Source organism: Sebastes umbrosus, chromosome 13, assembly GCF_015220745.1.
Source record: "Sebastes umbrosus isolate fSebUmb1 chromosome 13, fSebUmb1.pri, whole genome shotgun sequence".
Taxonomy (NCBI): domain Eukaryota; kingdom Metazoa; phylum Chordata; class Actinopteri; order Perciformes; family Sebastidae; genus Sebastes; species Sebastes umbrosus.
The window spans coordinates 30,310,638-30,325,649 of record NC_051281.1 but is presented as its reverse complement, the minus strand read 5'-3'; the positions used below and the strand labels follow the sequence as shown (position 1 = coordinate 30,325,649).

The window sequence follows — 15,012 nt, the reverse complement described above, 5'->3', positions numbered from 1 at the left end:
TCTCAGGAAATGACTCGAGACGGAGGCGGAGAGGGTGGGGGACTGCTGACTTGTTTTCAACGATGTTGTCGAAGACAGCCATGAAGTGTTGACGCAGACTGGGACACAGCCGAAGACAGGACACAGCTATTCAGTGGTCGTGTGACAGAGAAGTGAAATTCAACCAAAACTTGGCTAACAGACTACAGTTTGAAGAGACACCCCCACCCTGTCTCTCTGTCTCCCTGTCTCTCTGTCTCACTGTTTCACTTTCTGCTTCTCCTCGGGACTTTCCAGAGAGGTGGGTGAGTATTATCTCATCATATCACTTTATTTAGTCTTTTACATTAGCTGAATGTCATATTAGCGTCGAAATACACGTTAGACTTCAACTACTAAGGACTTAACTAGAGTATAAACTAACACAAAGCTATTGGTTCTGTTGTCTCGCGAGCACCGTGCGTCAGGTAGCTCGCGCTGACAACGTTACTCGTCAACAACCGAGTTACAAATATAAAATGGCGGCTTAATGAATCCAGAGCTAACTCAACTATGTTGATAAGTCAAATAAGGTTGTGAACAGTGAAACGAAGGGTGAACTATGTCTTTTACACCGTCAGTATCGCTGTGTCAATGAGGAAGCTGTCCACATTAAAGCTGCAGTAGGCACAATGTTTCCATAATAACCTTTCAGCATGTTGGAACTCAAGTGTTCTGAGAGGAAACTACACTTCTGCTCCCAGTGTTGCCAGATCTCTCCAGAGAAACAAGCAACAAGCAACCAGGTCTATAGAAACAATCCCAAAAGAAGCAACTCCCCCGCCCCACAAAAAAATCACAAAACTCAATATGACACAATATGAGAGAGAGGCGGCCACTTGATCACTTCATATATAGCCTATGTATGAATTTATTTTGGATCGCATGCATTTCATTTCATTTCATCATCCATTTTTAACTTTAACACTTTTCTTGTCCACTAAACTTAAAGTAGTAGAACATTTTATTTCATTTTTAGCTTGTAACTTTATATTTTTCTTGTCAACTATACTTAAAGAAGTTGAATGTTTCATGTCATTTTTCCATCCATTTTTAACTTTTAACTTTACATTTTTCTTGTCAACTAAACTAAAACAAATCGAACATTTAATTGAATTTTTGCATTTTTGCAAAGACCGTGACTCCAGTGTCGGTAAGCCTCTTTAAAGAGAACGGTGCTGCGTTTCTTTTATGTTTTTCAGTGTTAACATGTTGAACCAGATGATTTCACACTTACAATTACGGCCAACTGCCTTCGAATCATTGGAGAGAGACGGTAGCAAGCCTAAATACACATAACTACACAACTACAATTTAGAAACGAGCCCAAAAAAACAAAACCCGCGACTACCAATATTTCTAAGCAACTCGCTTATAATAAGCAGACTTGGCAACTCTGTCTGCTCTTCCTCATGGCTCTGTTTTCAGGCTTTAAAAAATCTAGCGAGTGACAGGAGACTTTGACCAATCACAAGTCATTTCAGAGAGAGAGAGCATTCCTATTGGATGTGCTCCGGCTGGTGGGCGGTGCTTGGTATTTCCTCAACTGATGTCAACATGGCTGCCAGGTCACAAACATTTTCATTTTACAGCTAAACCTTACACTACAAGATGATTCTGAAAACATTTGAGAATAAAAAATAGGCATCACAGTAACAGAATATTGATCCATATTTGATCAGCGCTGCCTAGTTTGACCGTTTGGTCGGAGTTATTTGAGTGATTGACAGCTGCTCAGAGACGGCAAGGCTCCAGCTCGGCTCTGATAGGATGTTTTCCTCCGGTCTGTGAAATCTTGCAGATGCCGTTAGGAGCACCGGAGGACACAGAGGAACATATTTTGTTCATATTATCTGTCTCATGCACTACTGTCAGGATATAGCAACCGTTTTATAACAATAACTTTTTTAATCATATTTGCTTCATAACTACCCACTGCTGCTTTAAGGAGGCGAACGTTAGATGTCAGTATGCTAATAAAGGAAAGCAAACTTTATTTTTAAGTGCAGCGCAATGGAGGAGCAGCTCATTGAGGCAACTGCAGGAACACCTCAGAAAACATAGTATTGAATAAATGTTTTGCTTTCTCTTTGTAAAGTTTCCAAATTTTACATTTTACAAAAAAGTAAAGCATTATAACTTTCTTGTATACTTATTGCCAAGCAGTACACTAAGCATATTCCTTTATGTAGTATTATGGGATAGGAGCACATTCAGCTCATGTCTTTTTGAGAGGTGATTGATACGTATATTGGATACTGTCTGTGTCTCCCTCTACTGGAGTGAAAGGAAATCAGCACTTATCTGTGAGGGAAAGAAGTACACTGTGGATCCCCTGCAGGCTATTAAAGCTGCAGTGGGCAAGATTGGAGCAAATATGATTAAAAAAACTGACAGTAGTGCATGAGACAGGTGATCTGAAAAAAATCATGTTCCTCTGAGTCCTCCAGTGTCCTCTGGTGTCCTCCGGTGCTCCTAATAGCATCTGCAAGATTACACCGACCGGAGGAAAACAACCAATCAGAGCCGAGCTGGAGCCTTGCCGTCTCTGAGCAGCTGTCAATCACTCACAAACTCCGATCAAACAGTCAAACTAGGCAGCGCTGATCAAATATGAATCAATATTCTGTTACAGTAATGCCTATTTCTCTCCTCAAATGTGTTCAGAATCATCTTGTAGTGTACTGTTTAGCTGTAAAATGAGAAATGTTGTCACCGGGCAGCCATGTTGAGATCAGTTGAGGAAATACCAAGCACCGCCCACCAGCCGGAGCAAACCTTCTCATTTTACAGCTAAACAGTACACTACAAGATGTTTCTGAAAACATTTTACAGTAACAAAATATTAATTCATATTTGATCAGCGCTGCCTAGTTTGACAGTTTGATCAGACTTTGCGAGTGATTGACAGCTGCCTCCATTGAATGAACAGCCAATAGGAACGCTCTCTCTCTGAAATGACCTGTGATTGGTCAAAGTCTCCCGTCACAGGCTAGTTTTTCTAAAGCCTGAAAACAGAGCCATGAGGAGGAGCAGAAGTCTAGTTTTCTCTCAGAACATTTGAATTATAATATGCTGAAAGGTTATTATGGACTTTTTGCCCAATGATGCCAAAAACATTCTGCCTACTGCAGGTTTAAAGCTCTTGTTTAATTATTTTCCAATGTATAGTAGGGGTTTTCAGACCTGATAACACTGCCAGTAGTATTTCAAATTATTATAAGTCCACAAAACTGTGATACGGGTCACTGTGCATCAGTGGGTTCCTGGTTCTGGGGTAACAGCTGCCTCAATTATAGCCTCAGATGAAGTTCACAGCCGGTTGAATATAAGCTCCAGATTTAGTGTAAAGGGGATCGTTTTTATATATGGAATGATATAATCCAATTGAAAGACCAATGGTATGGTGAATAACTGTTTATATTTAACCAATAATCTAATCACTGCCCTTACTTTGATTTATAAAATGAAGTTCTTCCAGTTTTATTGATAATCACACTGACAAACATTTCCCTTCTGCCATAAGCTACAATCATATTTCTTACATATTCAGCTCAACATATTTATTGAGCATGTAAAGACGTTGTCAGTCATTCATTCGTGTATGCATGGTGTATGCATGGTGTTTGAGGTGTTCTAACGCTGTGTATCACATATATTAACCAAACACTGGTGTTATTGTATGATTTACTCACACTATGTTTTTCCATAGCTCTGTTTAGGAACCATGACCAGTAAACTCGATATTCCTCTTCATGGGAAGTCACTCAACATTGTGAGACAATGTGGACCTGCTCTGGGTGAAGTCCTTCAAAGCAAGTTTGGATGTGTGGCCACCATCGATGGGGTGAATTTTGAAAGAGATCCGAGCAGTGCGCAGCAGATGAGGCCACCTGTTGTCCCAGAGAGGAGGTGTGATGCTACGCTGTATGGAGGTGTTCAGGTGTCTGTGTGGAAGGCCGATCTCACCAATTTCCAGGTGGATGCTGTTGTGAATGCGGCAAATGATCGTCTTCAGCATTATGGCGGCCTTGCTCTAGCTCTGTCCATAGCTGGCGGTCCACAAATCCAAAGAGAGAGTAATGATTACATCAACAAGCACGGTGAATTGAAAACAGGAGATGCACTTGTCTTTGATGCTGGGTCCCTACCATGCAAGAAGATAATTCATGCTGTGGGCCCATACCTATCAAAACATCCCTCTAAGTCTGATGTTTCGGGTGCGGAATGGCTGTTGCAGAGGGCCATCGTGAGCATTCTTGATAAAGTTAAGGAACACCATCTGCAGTCTGTTGCCATTCCTGCTATAAGCTCCGGTCTGTTCAACTATCCCCTGCCAGAATGTGCCAACACCATAGTGAGAACTGTGAAACGCTACTATGAAAGCTCCTCCTCCTACTCTCCAGGACATCTTCCCAAAGAGATCCTCCTTGTGAACAATGACGAGCCTACGGTCAAAGAAATGGAGATGGCCTGCCGTCGGCTGTTATCCGCCAGTAAAAGCATAAGTGATGCCAAAACCTCAACACCGACTGTCCAGCTTGGAAATGTCCATCTGACACTGAAGAGGGGAAAAATTGAGGAACAGCAGGTAAGAATCTGTAATGTTTCTGCATTAATTAGTTAATCGATTTATTTAATTATTTTACACATTTACAGGAACAGTGTGTAACATTTCGGGGGATCTATTAGCAGAAATGGAATATAATATTCACAACTATGTTTTCTTTAAGTGCATAATCACCTGAAACTAACAATCGTTATTTCGTTAACTTCAGCCTAGTTCACACTACACGACTTTAGCCCTGATTTTTCGCCCCCTGACAATTTTGGAGCTCACCGACAAAAGCCCCAGATCAGAACAAATCTGCGTTGGCTCGCCGCTCGCACATTGGGGCTCGAGCGTCATGTGTGAACTACTCAAAGACGCTCGCCGAGAGGCCTGCATGCCTCGCAGACACATTACAGATATCTAGCATGGTAATTATCTGGACCTGTCTGGGACTCCGGCCACGAGCTACAGCCAAAAAGAGCTCCAGACACGGGTTGAGGGGAAACCTGGGGGAGGAGGAGTCGCCTTTAACAATAGGAACCGACTTTATGTGCTGCATTTGCAACACGGAGCAAAGTTGTTGTTGCACCTAGAGGAATAAAAAGTAAAAAAGAGTGTTGAAACTGGTGGAAACAGGCTTTTTTGTGTAACACGTGCCAACAACAACAACATCAGCAGTGTGTCTCGCGTATGATGCATACATCATTTACTCTGTATTCCTCGCGTGTGTTTTTGTGACTAAACGTAGTTTGGAGACCTCATCAGGGATTCCTCCTGGTGAAAGATCTTGTAGTGTGTGACCCCCTGTCACCGGTCAGTCATGTAGTGTGAAAACAACAACGACTTAAAGACTCCTGATTACAAGACAGCAAGTTGTGTAGTGTGAACTGTACAGCGTTCTGATGACTTTGAAAGTCGTGTAGTGTGAACTTGGCTTTAGAATGAGCCCTTCATATCTACATAGGGAGCCGATCCTCTTCAAAGAGTCCGCCTTGTTGCTCCGCCATGTTTCTACAGTAGCCCAGAACGGATAAAGAAAACACCGGCTCTAGAGAGAGCCTTTTGCGTTTTTACGTTACCCGAAAGCCATCGCAATTCTCCAACACGCTTGCGAAACTGCGGTGACGTAAACCGCAGAGGGCCAAACCGTGGTACCGCCAGCTGCCGTCTCACTTCCGTTGCTCCAAATTTGTTATGATGGCCTCTGAGCGAGATGAACGGCGTTACCACGGTTGCACTTGGCTCAGCTCACGTTACCACAATCTTGGAAAGAGAGGAGTGAGCGTAGGGTTGCTCATTTGGTTGCAATCTGCAACCACCCTGCTAGATGCCACCAAATCCTACACACTGTCCCTTTAATGTGGATGGCTGCTCGTATAACAAAAATATTTGCATGTATTTTTAATATTTTCAAGAATATTTAAACTTTTACTACACTTATGTTCACAGACATGCATTTAGCCTAGTCCATAGTTGGAGTCACATGTAAAGAACAACAGTAGCTAAGCTTCTCTAACATTTAAGGAAAGATATTGAAGTCACAGTATGTACGTAGTACTTGTCACAAACTGCATATTTGCATTTTCATGTACCAACTATGTTTTCTCTCAGACAGATGTCATCGTAAACACTGCATCAGATGACCGGAACTTGAGCAGTGGTGAAATCTCCAAAGCCTTACTGCAGAAAGCTGGTAAAGAAATGCAACAAGAAATTCAAAATGCTCCTCAGAAAGGACATGTCATCACCACAAAACCCTACAGGCTGCCATGTAAAGAGGTGTATCATACTCGTTGCACTGCAAAGTGGAGCAACGGATCACGGCAGGTACAGTATGAGTTTAACTGTTATGGGGCGTTTAAGTAAAGGGATAATACAATATTTTTTTGTGCTTTTGTTCATAGTACGATATATGCAAAACTGTAAATAAATCAAATGTAGATTAAATATGCGACATCTCCAAAAACATATTCTATCAAAGAGTTAATTTGTTTAGATCTGTCTTCCTGATCAAGAGAGCACACATTCCAAGTAGTGAGAAATAGCACAACTGAAAGCCTAGAATGCACACTGTTAATAAAGCACATATCTATGTATAAAGTGTTTAGGTTGTACTTTATTAGGAGCTTGAATTTGTCTATTTGTCCACTGATTCATTCATTACAGATTCTTTTCAAATCCGTATTGGAGTGTTTATGGCAGGCAAACGCAGATGGCCACAAGTCAATCACCTTTCCTGCCATCGGCACAGGAAACCTCGGGTTCGGTAAAAAAGAAGCTGCCGAGATCATGTCGAATGCAGTGGCCGACTTCGCCCAAAAGGCTCCAAAGAAGATGGATGTTTACTTCGTCATATATCCTTCTGACAACGACACATTTAAGGTTGTATTTCAAAAATGTTGTCATGATGTTGGAATAATATTGTGCTCCCTTTTGGGGGAAAGAACGCTGCTGTCATAGGAGAGAAAATACTGAAAAGCTGTTGTGTAGCGGGTTAACCGAGGCTTTCACACGGAGATTTGAGGCTCATACGATACGTCAATATTCACTGTCAGTGTGGAAAATGGCTAAATGCTGCTGGTGACAGCATGGCTAGCTAACGTTAGCTTGAGTGGGAGGCTGCTGCAGTAATACAGTCATACATTAACGTTATAGCAGCATCAGACTGTCGTCTCCAACTAAATCTCAGCCTATAGATCAGTTGGTCATTAACACGTTGGTTATTTACAGACAACACTCAGCCTAACGGGATTCAATCAGATATGTAGAGATGTCTGGATCAGTAATATCCTCCACTGTGTTGGACGGGGGAAGACTGAAGGGACATAGTGGTGATCAACCTTCATTTATTAAGGTATCGCCAACGCTCAGGTTCAGGCCGCAAAATAATTATTAGACATGTGTATAAAACAAATGTTTGTATAACAAGAGATGAATGAATACAAATTTGTCAAAATTACAAACCAAACATACGTCAGCTTACATTGAAGTCTTTGGGATCTTCGGTTTTTCTATTCCCCAAAAGGGGGCGCAGCTTTGACTTTTTGGGAATATGTGCTGGTCTGATGTATATGGCATGGGCCGCGATTGGTTCGGGCGGGGTGACCTCGATACCGCGCCTCCACCGCCCGATCACTACTGCGCAGACACTGCCTCCAAATGACGTCAAAATCTGAAGATGGCATTTTGGCTTCACTTCAGTACAGTGGGAGGAAGTGGAGACGCGTCGTCCATCTTTATACAGTCTGTGGTCTACAGTGGGTGGCTAAAATATGACAGTAATCATACTAGAAAGACAACTTCAACAGCTATGAATCTAAACCAAAATACTAAACAACAACTGACAAGGTGACACTTTGTATAAAGTTGCTATAATCTTAATCAGGTAGGTCTAATGTAATATCTATGTTGTTAGGTGGAATGTGGTTATGTGTTTCCTGCTGTGTGAGACGCTCCCTACACTTGCTGATAATTGTTGACCGGGTTTCAGTTCAGTTGCTTATAAATGCTCTCTAACTTAATAACTCGAGGAATGAAATTCATGCTCTGTGGATGTGTCTCATTCAGGCTTTTGAGGAACAAATGGGATATCTCCAGAAAAAAGCATCTCAACCCAGCTTCACACATGGTAACACAATATTTCAGTTAGCATTAAAGTACTGCGATGCAGAACACTAGTTTTGATTCAAGAAACAACTAAATTTGCATTGTCCTTGTAGTGACATCCATGTCTGCATACTGTATGATTTGTCATTTTTTGCAGAGGTTACCGTAGAAACCAGTAAAGCTAAAGTAGGACAGCTATTGTTAAAAAATAATCCCAGCATAGTGGGAATGCATGTTTGGCTGAAATTATGTGAAAAATAACGGTGATCTTAAATTGCAGCAGTGGATGTGATGCTGTCTTCTCCGTCAGCATTTGAGCACAGAGATGGCGTCCGTGGTGGCGGGGCTCCCACTCCACAGATCAGCCTGAACGGGTCTGAAGAAACAACTCGCGAGGCTGACCGATGGCTCAGCAGGCTTCTCTTCAACTCCTCCGGCACTGTCGTTATCTGCAACAACTTCGTCCAGCACTTCGGCGAGCAAGAGCATCTGCAGCTGTCCCGTCTAACCAAACAGGGCGTGTTCATCGAGGAGTTCTTTGAGAAAGGTTGCGCCGGCATAAATGTAATCGGTTCAGATGAAGATGCTGCAGTTTCTGGGTTGCAGGTGGAGGCCATGCTCTGCAACATCCAGAGGGAGTTTGCCACAGAGGAGGAACGCACCATGCTTCATGCTGTGTTGTCTAACAGCGTGTCCTTTAAAAGAAAGACAGTTGACAACTCAAGCCCAGAGTTCTCTGACAGATCATCTGTCTTCAGAAAGCACGGGCCGAGAATGTTGAAGGTACAGTGTGTGTAAATGCAACATGTGTGGTGCGGTTGTGTGAAACTAAAGTTTTGTCTTTTGGTTGATGTTGAAGCAGTTTAATATAATAAGTGGATATATTACTTCCTCAAATGGAGGAGTGTTTGCACTAATTTGTTTCCAATACTGTCGATCAATTAGCTGCAAGTATTTCATTGTGAACCACTGCTTGATCAGTGATATATTTATTTTTTTAGGTGGACAGAGTGGAGAACCCTACACTGCAGACGCTCTTTGACCTCAAGAAAAAACAGCTCCAATGCTCCACTCCTCGAAAAATGTTCCAGCGCATTCCTGCACAGTTCTGTGAGATGGTCAGCCGTATTGGATTCCATGCAGAGTACGCACCACCTGATGGTAATAACACAAATTCTTTACGTCTGGTAAATGATTATTTTCCAGGGTGTTGAATGACAGCCTTACAGATAGAGAAACTCAAAGTCAGAAAAGGGATGATATAATATAGAAACAATAGAGTTATTTTTTCTTTTGTGTCTCCCTCTGTTTACAGATCCAGCATACGGCGAGGGCATCTACTTTGCCAGTGAAATCGAGAAGGCCATGGAGGTGTGGAAGGTGCAGAAGGAGCGAAAGGAGGAGTATGTGTACTTGGTGGAGGCCGAGGTGCTGACAGGAAACTCCACCCCTGGTACACCAGGTCTCATTCTGCCTCCTGCTGTGGGGGCAGAGCCACACATTGTGTACGACAGTGTGAGCGGAGGGCCTGATATCTCTGTCATATTTAGTGGTTACCAAGCTCTGCCCAAATACATCATCACCTGTAGGATGGTCTGAGGAGTGATTTCTTCACTGTTTCCTCTGGGTTCATTGTGTCGAACAGGAAGTTAGATTATTCTAAAACAAGCTGAAGTGCATTCTTGATTAATGTCTTTGCTGTTAGAAAGAAATGGCTGTTTGCATCACTCCTTGAAATCATATAATGGAGACTATTACCACAGTACCAGCTTATAATCAGCTTGAGAAAGACATGTATTAGTTTTAGTTGCTTATTTTTTTTCATTATAAGTTTGTTTCTTTTGGGTGATAAGCACCTATTACACATAGCAGCACAATCATTTGTATGTAAATCAAAGATTCCGCTTTAAAAATGCACTTAAAGCAACAACATTATACTTTTAACACTGGATGAGTCATTTGTTTAGAGCAGTCATTACCAAAGACTGGGTCGGGACCCGGAGGTGGGTCGCAGGAGATTTTATTAGGGTCGCCAAAGAAGTTTACACAATTTCTCCCAGTCTTTTCAGATTTAGATCTGCAGTACACCTTTGAGCCACATGGGGGAGCCTGGATGTTGGCATGATTGTTCTGATAATTGTAGCCTACTTATAACATTGTATGTAATTAAGGCTGTCAAAGTGAACGCAGTAATAACGCGTTAACGTAAATTTGTTTTAACGCTACTAATTTCTTTAACGCATTAATGCAACTTGTGATTTTTAGGTTGTAACGGGGTCAGTTTTAAAGCTAGAGAGGATGAGAATATACTGGCATCATATTAAACTAGAAAACATAAGGAATCCATTGGTACCATACTAGCTTGTTGGGAAGGAGGTTAAATAACGCTCCAAACTTGCGCTAAATTTTGACGAGTAAAAACTGTCATTGCCATTTTCAAAGGGGTCCCTTGACCTCTGACCTCCAGATCAGTGAATGTAAATGGGTTCTATGGGTACCCACGAGTCTCCCCTTTACAGACATGCCCACTTTATGAGAATCACATGCAGTTTGGGGCAAGTCATAGTCAAGTCAGCACACTGACACACTGACAGCTGTTGTTGCCTGTTGGGCTGCAGTTTGCCATGTTATGATGTGAGCATATGTTTTATGCTAAATGCAGTACCTGTGAGGGTTTCTGGTTTCTGTCATTGTTTTAATTTGCTAGTTGATTTGCAATAATAAATATATACATTAATTTGCATAAAGCAGCATATTTGCCCACTCCCATGTTGATAAAGAGAATTAAATACTTGACCAATCTCCCTTTAAGGTACATTTTGAACAGATAAAAAATGTGTGATTAATTGTTATTAATTATGGACAATCATGCGATTAATCCCAATTAAGTATTTGAATTGATTGACAGCCATAAATCTAATATGAAAGGTTAGTGTACATTCTGTTTATTTACTGATGAGAGGAAAGAGCCTGTTAACTCTGCATAAATGTATATTGTTTAACCGATGAGAGGAAATGAAAAGAATGAGATAGCCTGTTAACTCCGCCTAAATACATTTATCTGTAAGTATTTGACATTTGTTTTATGTTTTCAGTAACACATGCATGAAACAAAGTTTTATTTCTTTAACATGGCTGCTTTACCTATTCAAGATAATATAAGGTGATTCGAAAATGGCAGTAGAAATGGTTACGAACGTTCATTTTTACACACAAATTGGCTTTCAGGATTAATAGATCAGACCTATCGTAGATTGGGTAACAATGGTTTGTCCTTTTTTATAAAGTGGGTCCCCAGAAAAACAGTTTGAGAAACACTGGTTTAGAAGACAACATGATACCAACAGACATAAAACTGATTTATTTTTGTGTAGACGAGGACTAATATTATAACCTTTCATATAACAGATGAAAAGCTTTGGCTACAAACGTGATTGTATAGTAATGTAACTGGGATGGAGCACATGGGGGAGCTGGTTAAGAGTGTCTGATGCTGAAGTCAAAATTAAACTGTTAAAAAAACAAAGTTTGATTCATCGTATTCTTTTTTCCAACAGTTTCTTTGGACACCTAACTTTAAGTCCGAGCTCTAAGAATATGGAAACACAGGCTGTGGCTTCTAGTACTTGTGCAGCCTTGTTTACTCATCATTTATATTTGAAGGTCATTTCACGAAGCTCAACAACAAAACCTCATCAGCAACATGGATTTAATGAAATTAAATACAATTTACATTTTACAAACATGTACACGTGTAACGGTAAACAAAATGAAATGCATCTATTAATATAAAGCTTTTATACAGGACATATGAAAGACATAAAGGGAAGTCTCTCATATTAATGATACAATATCACAACTGTTAGAAATCACAGTCTATTGAGCATTAAAGGTCATCCTTGACCTTGAAAATAATTTGACAAAAAAAAAAATATTAACTCAAGGTCCATTTAGTAGCTTTTACTGGAGCTTTCAGCTGCATCTCAGCCATCAGTGGAAGACTTTCACACAGTTGTCATGGAGACCTTAGTTGACCTTGAGTCAAGTCTTGTTTCTGCAGGTAGAACTTGTTGATGTAAATTGTTTCCACTGTATTTTATCAGTGCTCCATAAATAGTAAATACCTCTCTTTTCAGAATGTAAACAAGCATTAGAGATACATTGGAAAAACATTCAATTTGTAATTTGTGACCATGACTTTATAAAAAAAATATTTAGCTTAAATTCGGTGTAACCACAACATCTGGCCTTTACATACAAAAGAGACCAATAATTTGACAGCACAACAGAATTCCAGAGACCTCTCTGAGGACGACAGGGAGTGTGTTTGGATATCACTGAGTGATTTACTACAGCTGTGTACTGTATATGATTTATTACTGGCAATAATGCCACTTCTGAATGATTGTCTATGAAACTGTTACAGCTGTTAAAGGGGGACTACGCCCATTTTCAAAATCCATACATGTTATTCCTATGGTCCGAGACAGTCCAACAAATATCAGAAAACATGAACAACTCTCTTTTCCCTGTGATGTAAAGATCACAACAGCAAAGACTATATAAATACAAGAGCGTTCTCTCTTGATTACAACACAGCATTCTCCTAATTACAGCATTTTGAGGTAGATTGTAACTCGTTTTGTCATAATTTAATATGATATACCTTATGTTTCTTATATACAGTATTTGTGCTATTATCCTTTATTATATTTATAGAAAAGCTAATCAGGTCATTCTGTCATTTTTCACTGCCACCTACTGGCAATCGTAAATGCGGCAGTAACCTACATACACCGACCTTCTCAAACCTAAATCAGATTAGTAGTTCACAATATAATAGCACAATAAATACTGTAGCCCTACAATGGAATATTCATGTATTTGGAAGGGCATCTGCATGAATGAGTGCACCTTCTGATCAATCATTTCTGTATCAACTGTAAAACAAAAAGGTATAAAATAATTCTCTACTCTGGGCCAGTATGGAAAAGCAAGTTTGCCGCTTGATTGCTTTTTTCCTTCTTCCCTTTTTGAAATACAAAGCTAAGCAATCGTTTTTTTATTGTGATTCCAATTAAACAGAAAATTGACTCCAGTATTCGTCCATGTGTTCTTTCCATACAGTCTGATGAATGTTTTCATAATACTACAACACAAAAATCAGAATATCACAAGAAAAGGGACAAAATAAGAGAAGGAAGCATGTAATATCAGCAGAATAACATTGAAATGTACTCTACTGATGTGGGACAGTCAGAGAGGCGTGTTTTGACTGATTATCTGTGTTGTACTATATCAGTGCCACGGTTTAGAAGTGATTGTTGTGTAGGTCGCTGCTCTCCTGCTGCTGCTGGACGGGCAGGGAGCTCCAAACAGAGCCATGCAGCCAAAATATAACTGTTACTTCATAACAAGCTATGATGAAAGTGAGCCGGCAGAGTTGATTTTTCTGATGTAGGCCTACTCATTGTTTAGAATGTAATTTGTATAGTGTTTATATATAGGATACATACTTATTTATTTTAATTTTTTTGTTTTTTCATTTATTTATTTATTTTTAAATTATTGCACAGTATGCTAGATTAGTTATTGCCACTGATCGGCAATAATATAATATATTATATATACGTTGTTATTTGTCGACAAACTTTAATAAATATACTTTAACCATCACCACTGCTATGGGATTTTATTTTCAATTAGAGAGCGGGTACTTCCTCCCCTGGTGTTTCTGTTGATAAAAATAAAATCAAGCAGTGAATTTGCATAACAGAAAAACAATTTAATACCTTTCATTGTTGTTTATAGAAAAGATGATTCATCTGAAGGGACATTCATTAGCTGCTTTATTCTGCATGGACAGTGAACAAGGAGCTGTCAGTAAACAACAGTGAAAGCTCATCAGGCTTTATAGGGTTACATTTTGGGTGGAATTCCTACTGGAGAGCCAATAGGAAGCTTCCATGTATAACCCTTTCCCGCCTCCTCATTAGCATTTACTGCAACTAGTGAACTAGTAAGCATTTTAGCTTTCACAAGTAGGCTACTACTAGTAAACATTTTGAGCCTCGACTAAAAAGACCACGACTAGTGTTACCAGTGGACATTTTGGCACTTACTAGTTAACTAGTGGCTCTTTTTGGCCCACATTAGTTAACTAGTAAGGTCAAAAAGACCTTCACTAGTGCAACTAGTGAACATTTTGTCCCTTACTAGTTAACTGGTGAACATTTTGACCCGCACTAGTTAGCTAGTAAGGTCAAAGAGCTTTAACTAGCTAACTAGTGAACATTTTGAGCCGCACTAGTTAACTAGTATGGTCAAAGGGCTTTAACTAGCTAACTAGTGGACATCTTGGTCTTAACTAGTTAACTAGTGATCATTTTGGCCCTCACTAGTTAACTAGTGCAGGACATTGTAGGTCACTAGCCAACTAGTGAGATGAATATGTCCTTTACTAGTTAACATGTCAAAGCTTTTGCAGCTTACTAGTTAACTAGTAAGACTGTCAGCGTTACTAGTTGGGTCCAGAGGTCCACAATTGCATCAAAAAGTTGACTAGTTGGGCTTTGGTCCTACTAGTTTGGTGCACAGTCTCACTAGTAAGGCTTCTGTTGGAACTAGTTGGATAAAAGTGCCACTAGTTGCTGAAAAACAGTGAATAGTAAGAGTTTTTTTTTCAACTAGTAAGACAAAATGGCCAACTATTGAGATCAAATGTCCAACTAGAGCTGACAAAGATCGAACTAGTGGAGGACACTGACGTCTGATATCAAGGATATGGAATAAATGCTCAAAAGGCTTTCCATACCCTCTGATCCTGATCTACTTTC

At 40.2% G+C, this 15,012-nt stretch overlaps 1 protein-coding gene across 2 annotated transcripts; it reads left to right on the top strand.

Moving 5' to 3' along the window:
- The first annotated feature begins 134 nt into the window (after positions 1-134).
- On the top strand, positions 135-10,118 carry LOC119499872 (protein mono-ADP-ribosyltransferase PARP9-like). 2 transcript variants are annotated; one of them, XM_037789093.1, is made up of 8 exons: positions 135-284; positions 3,731-4,609; positions 6,182-6,397; positions 6,737-6,952; positions 8,138-8,198; positions 8,487-8,959; positions 9,178-9,337; positions 9,492-10,118. In XM_037789093.1, the coding sequence occupies exons 2-8, from the start codon at positions 3,746-3,748 to the stop codon at positions 9,773-9,775; spliced, it is 2,274 nt and encodes a 757-aa protein (XP_037645021.1). In that variant the 5' UTR covers positions 135-284; positions 3,731-3,745; the 3' UTR covers positions 9,776-10,118. The 2 variants fall into 2 exon arrangements, with proteins under 2 accessions (XP_037645021.1, XP_037645020.1); XM_037789092.1 differs by having other exon boundaries at positions 8,457-8,959.
- The last annotated feature ends 4,894 nt before the right edge of the window (positions 10,119-15,012 follow it).

Bases quoted from the DNA above. Each gene is read 5' to 3' on its own strand.
- LOC119499872 (XM_037789092.1), top strand. From the start codon at position 3,746: ATGACCAGTAAACTCGATATTCCTCTTCATGGGAAGTCACTCAACATT. The intron at 8,199-8,456 runs GTAACACAATAT...CTTAAATTGCAG, and splicing joins TCAACCCAGCTTCACACATG to CAGTGGATGTGATGCTGTCT. The intron at 9,338-9,491 runs GTAATAACACAA...CTCTGTTTACAG, and splicing joins AGAGTACGCACCACCTGATG to ATCCAGCATACGGCGAGGGC.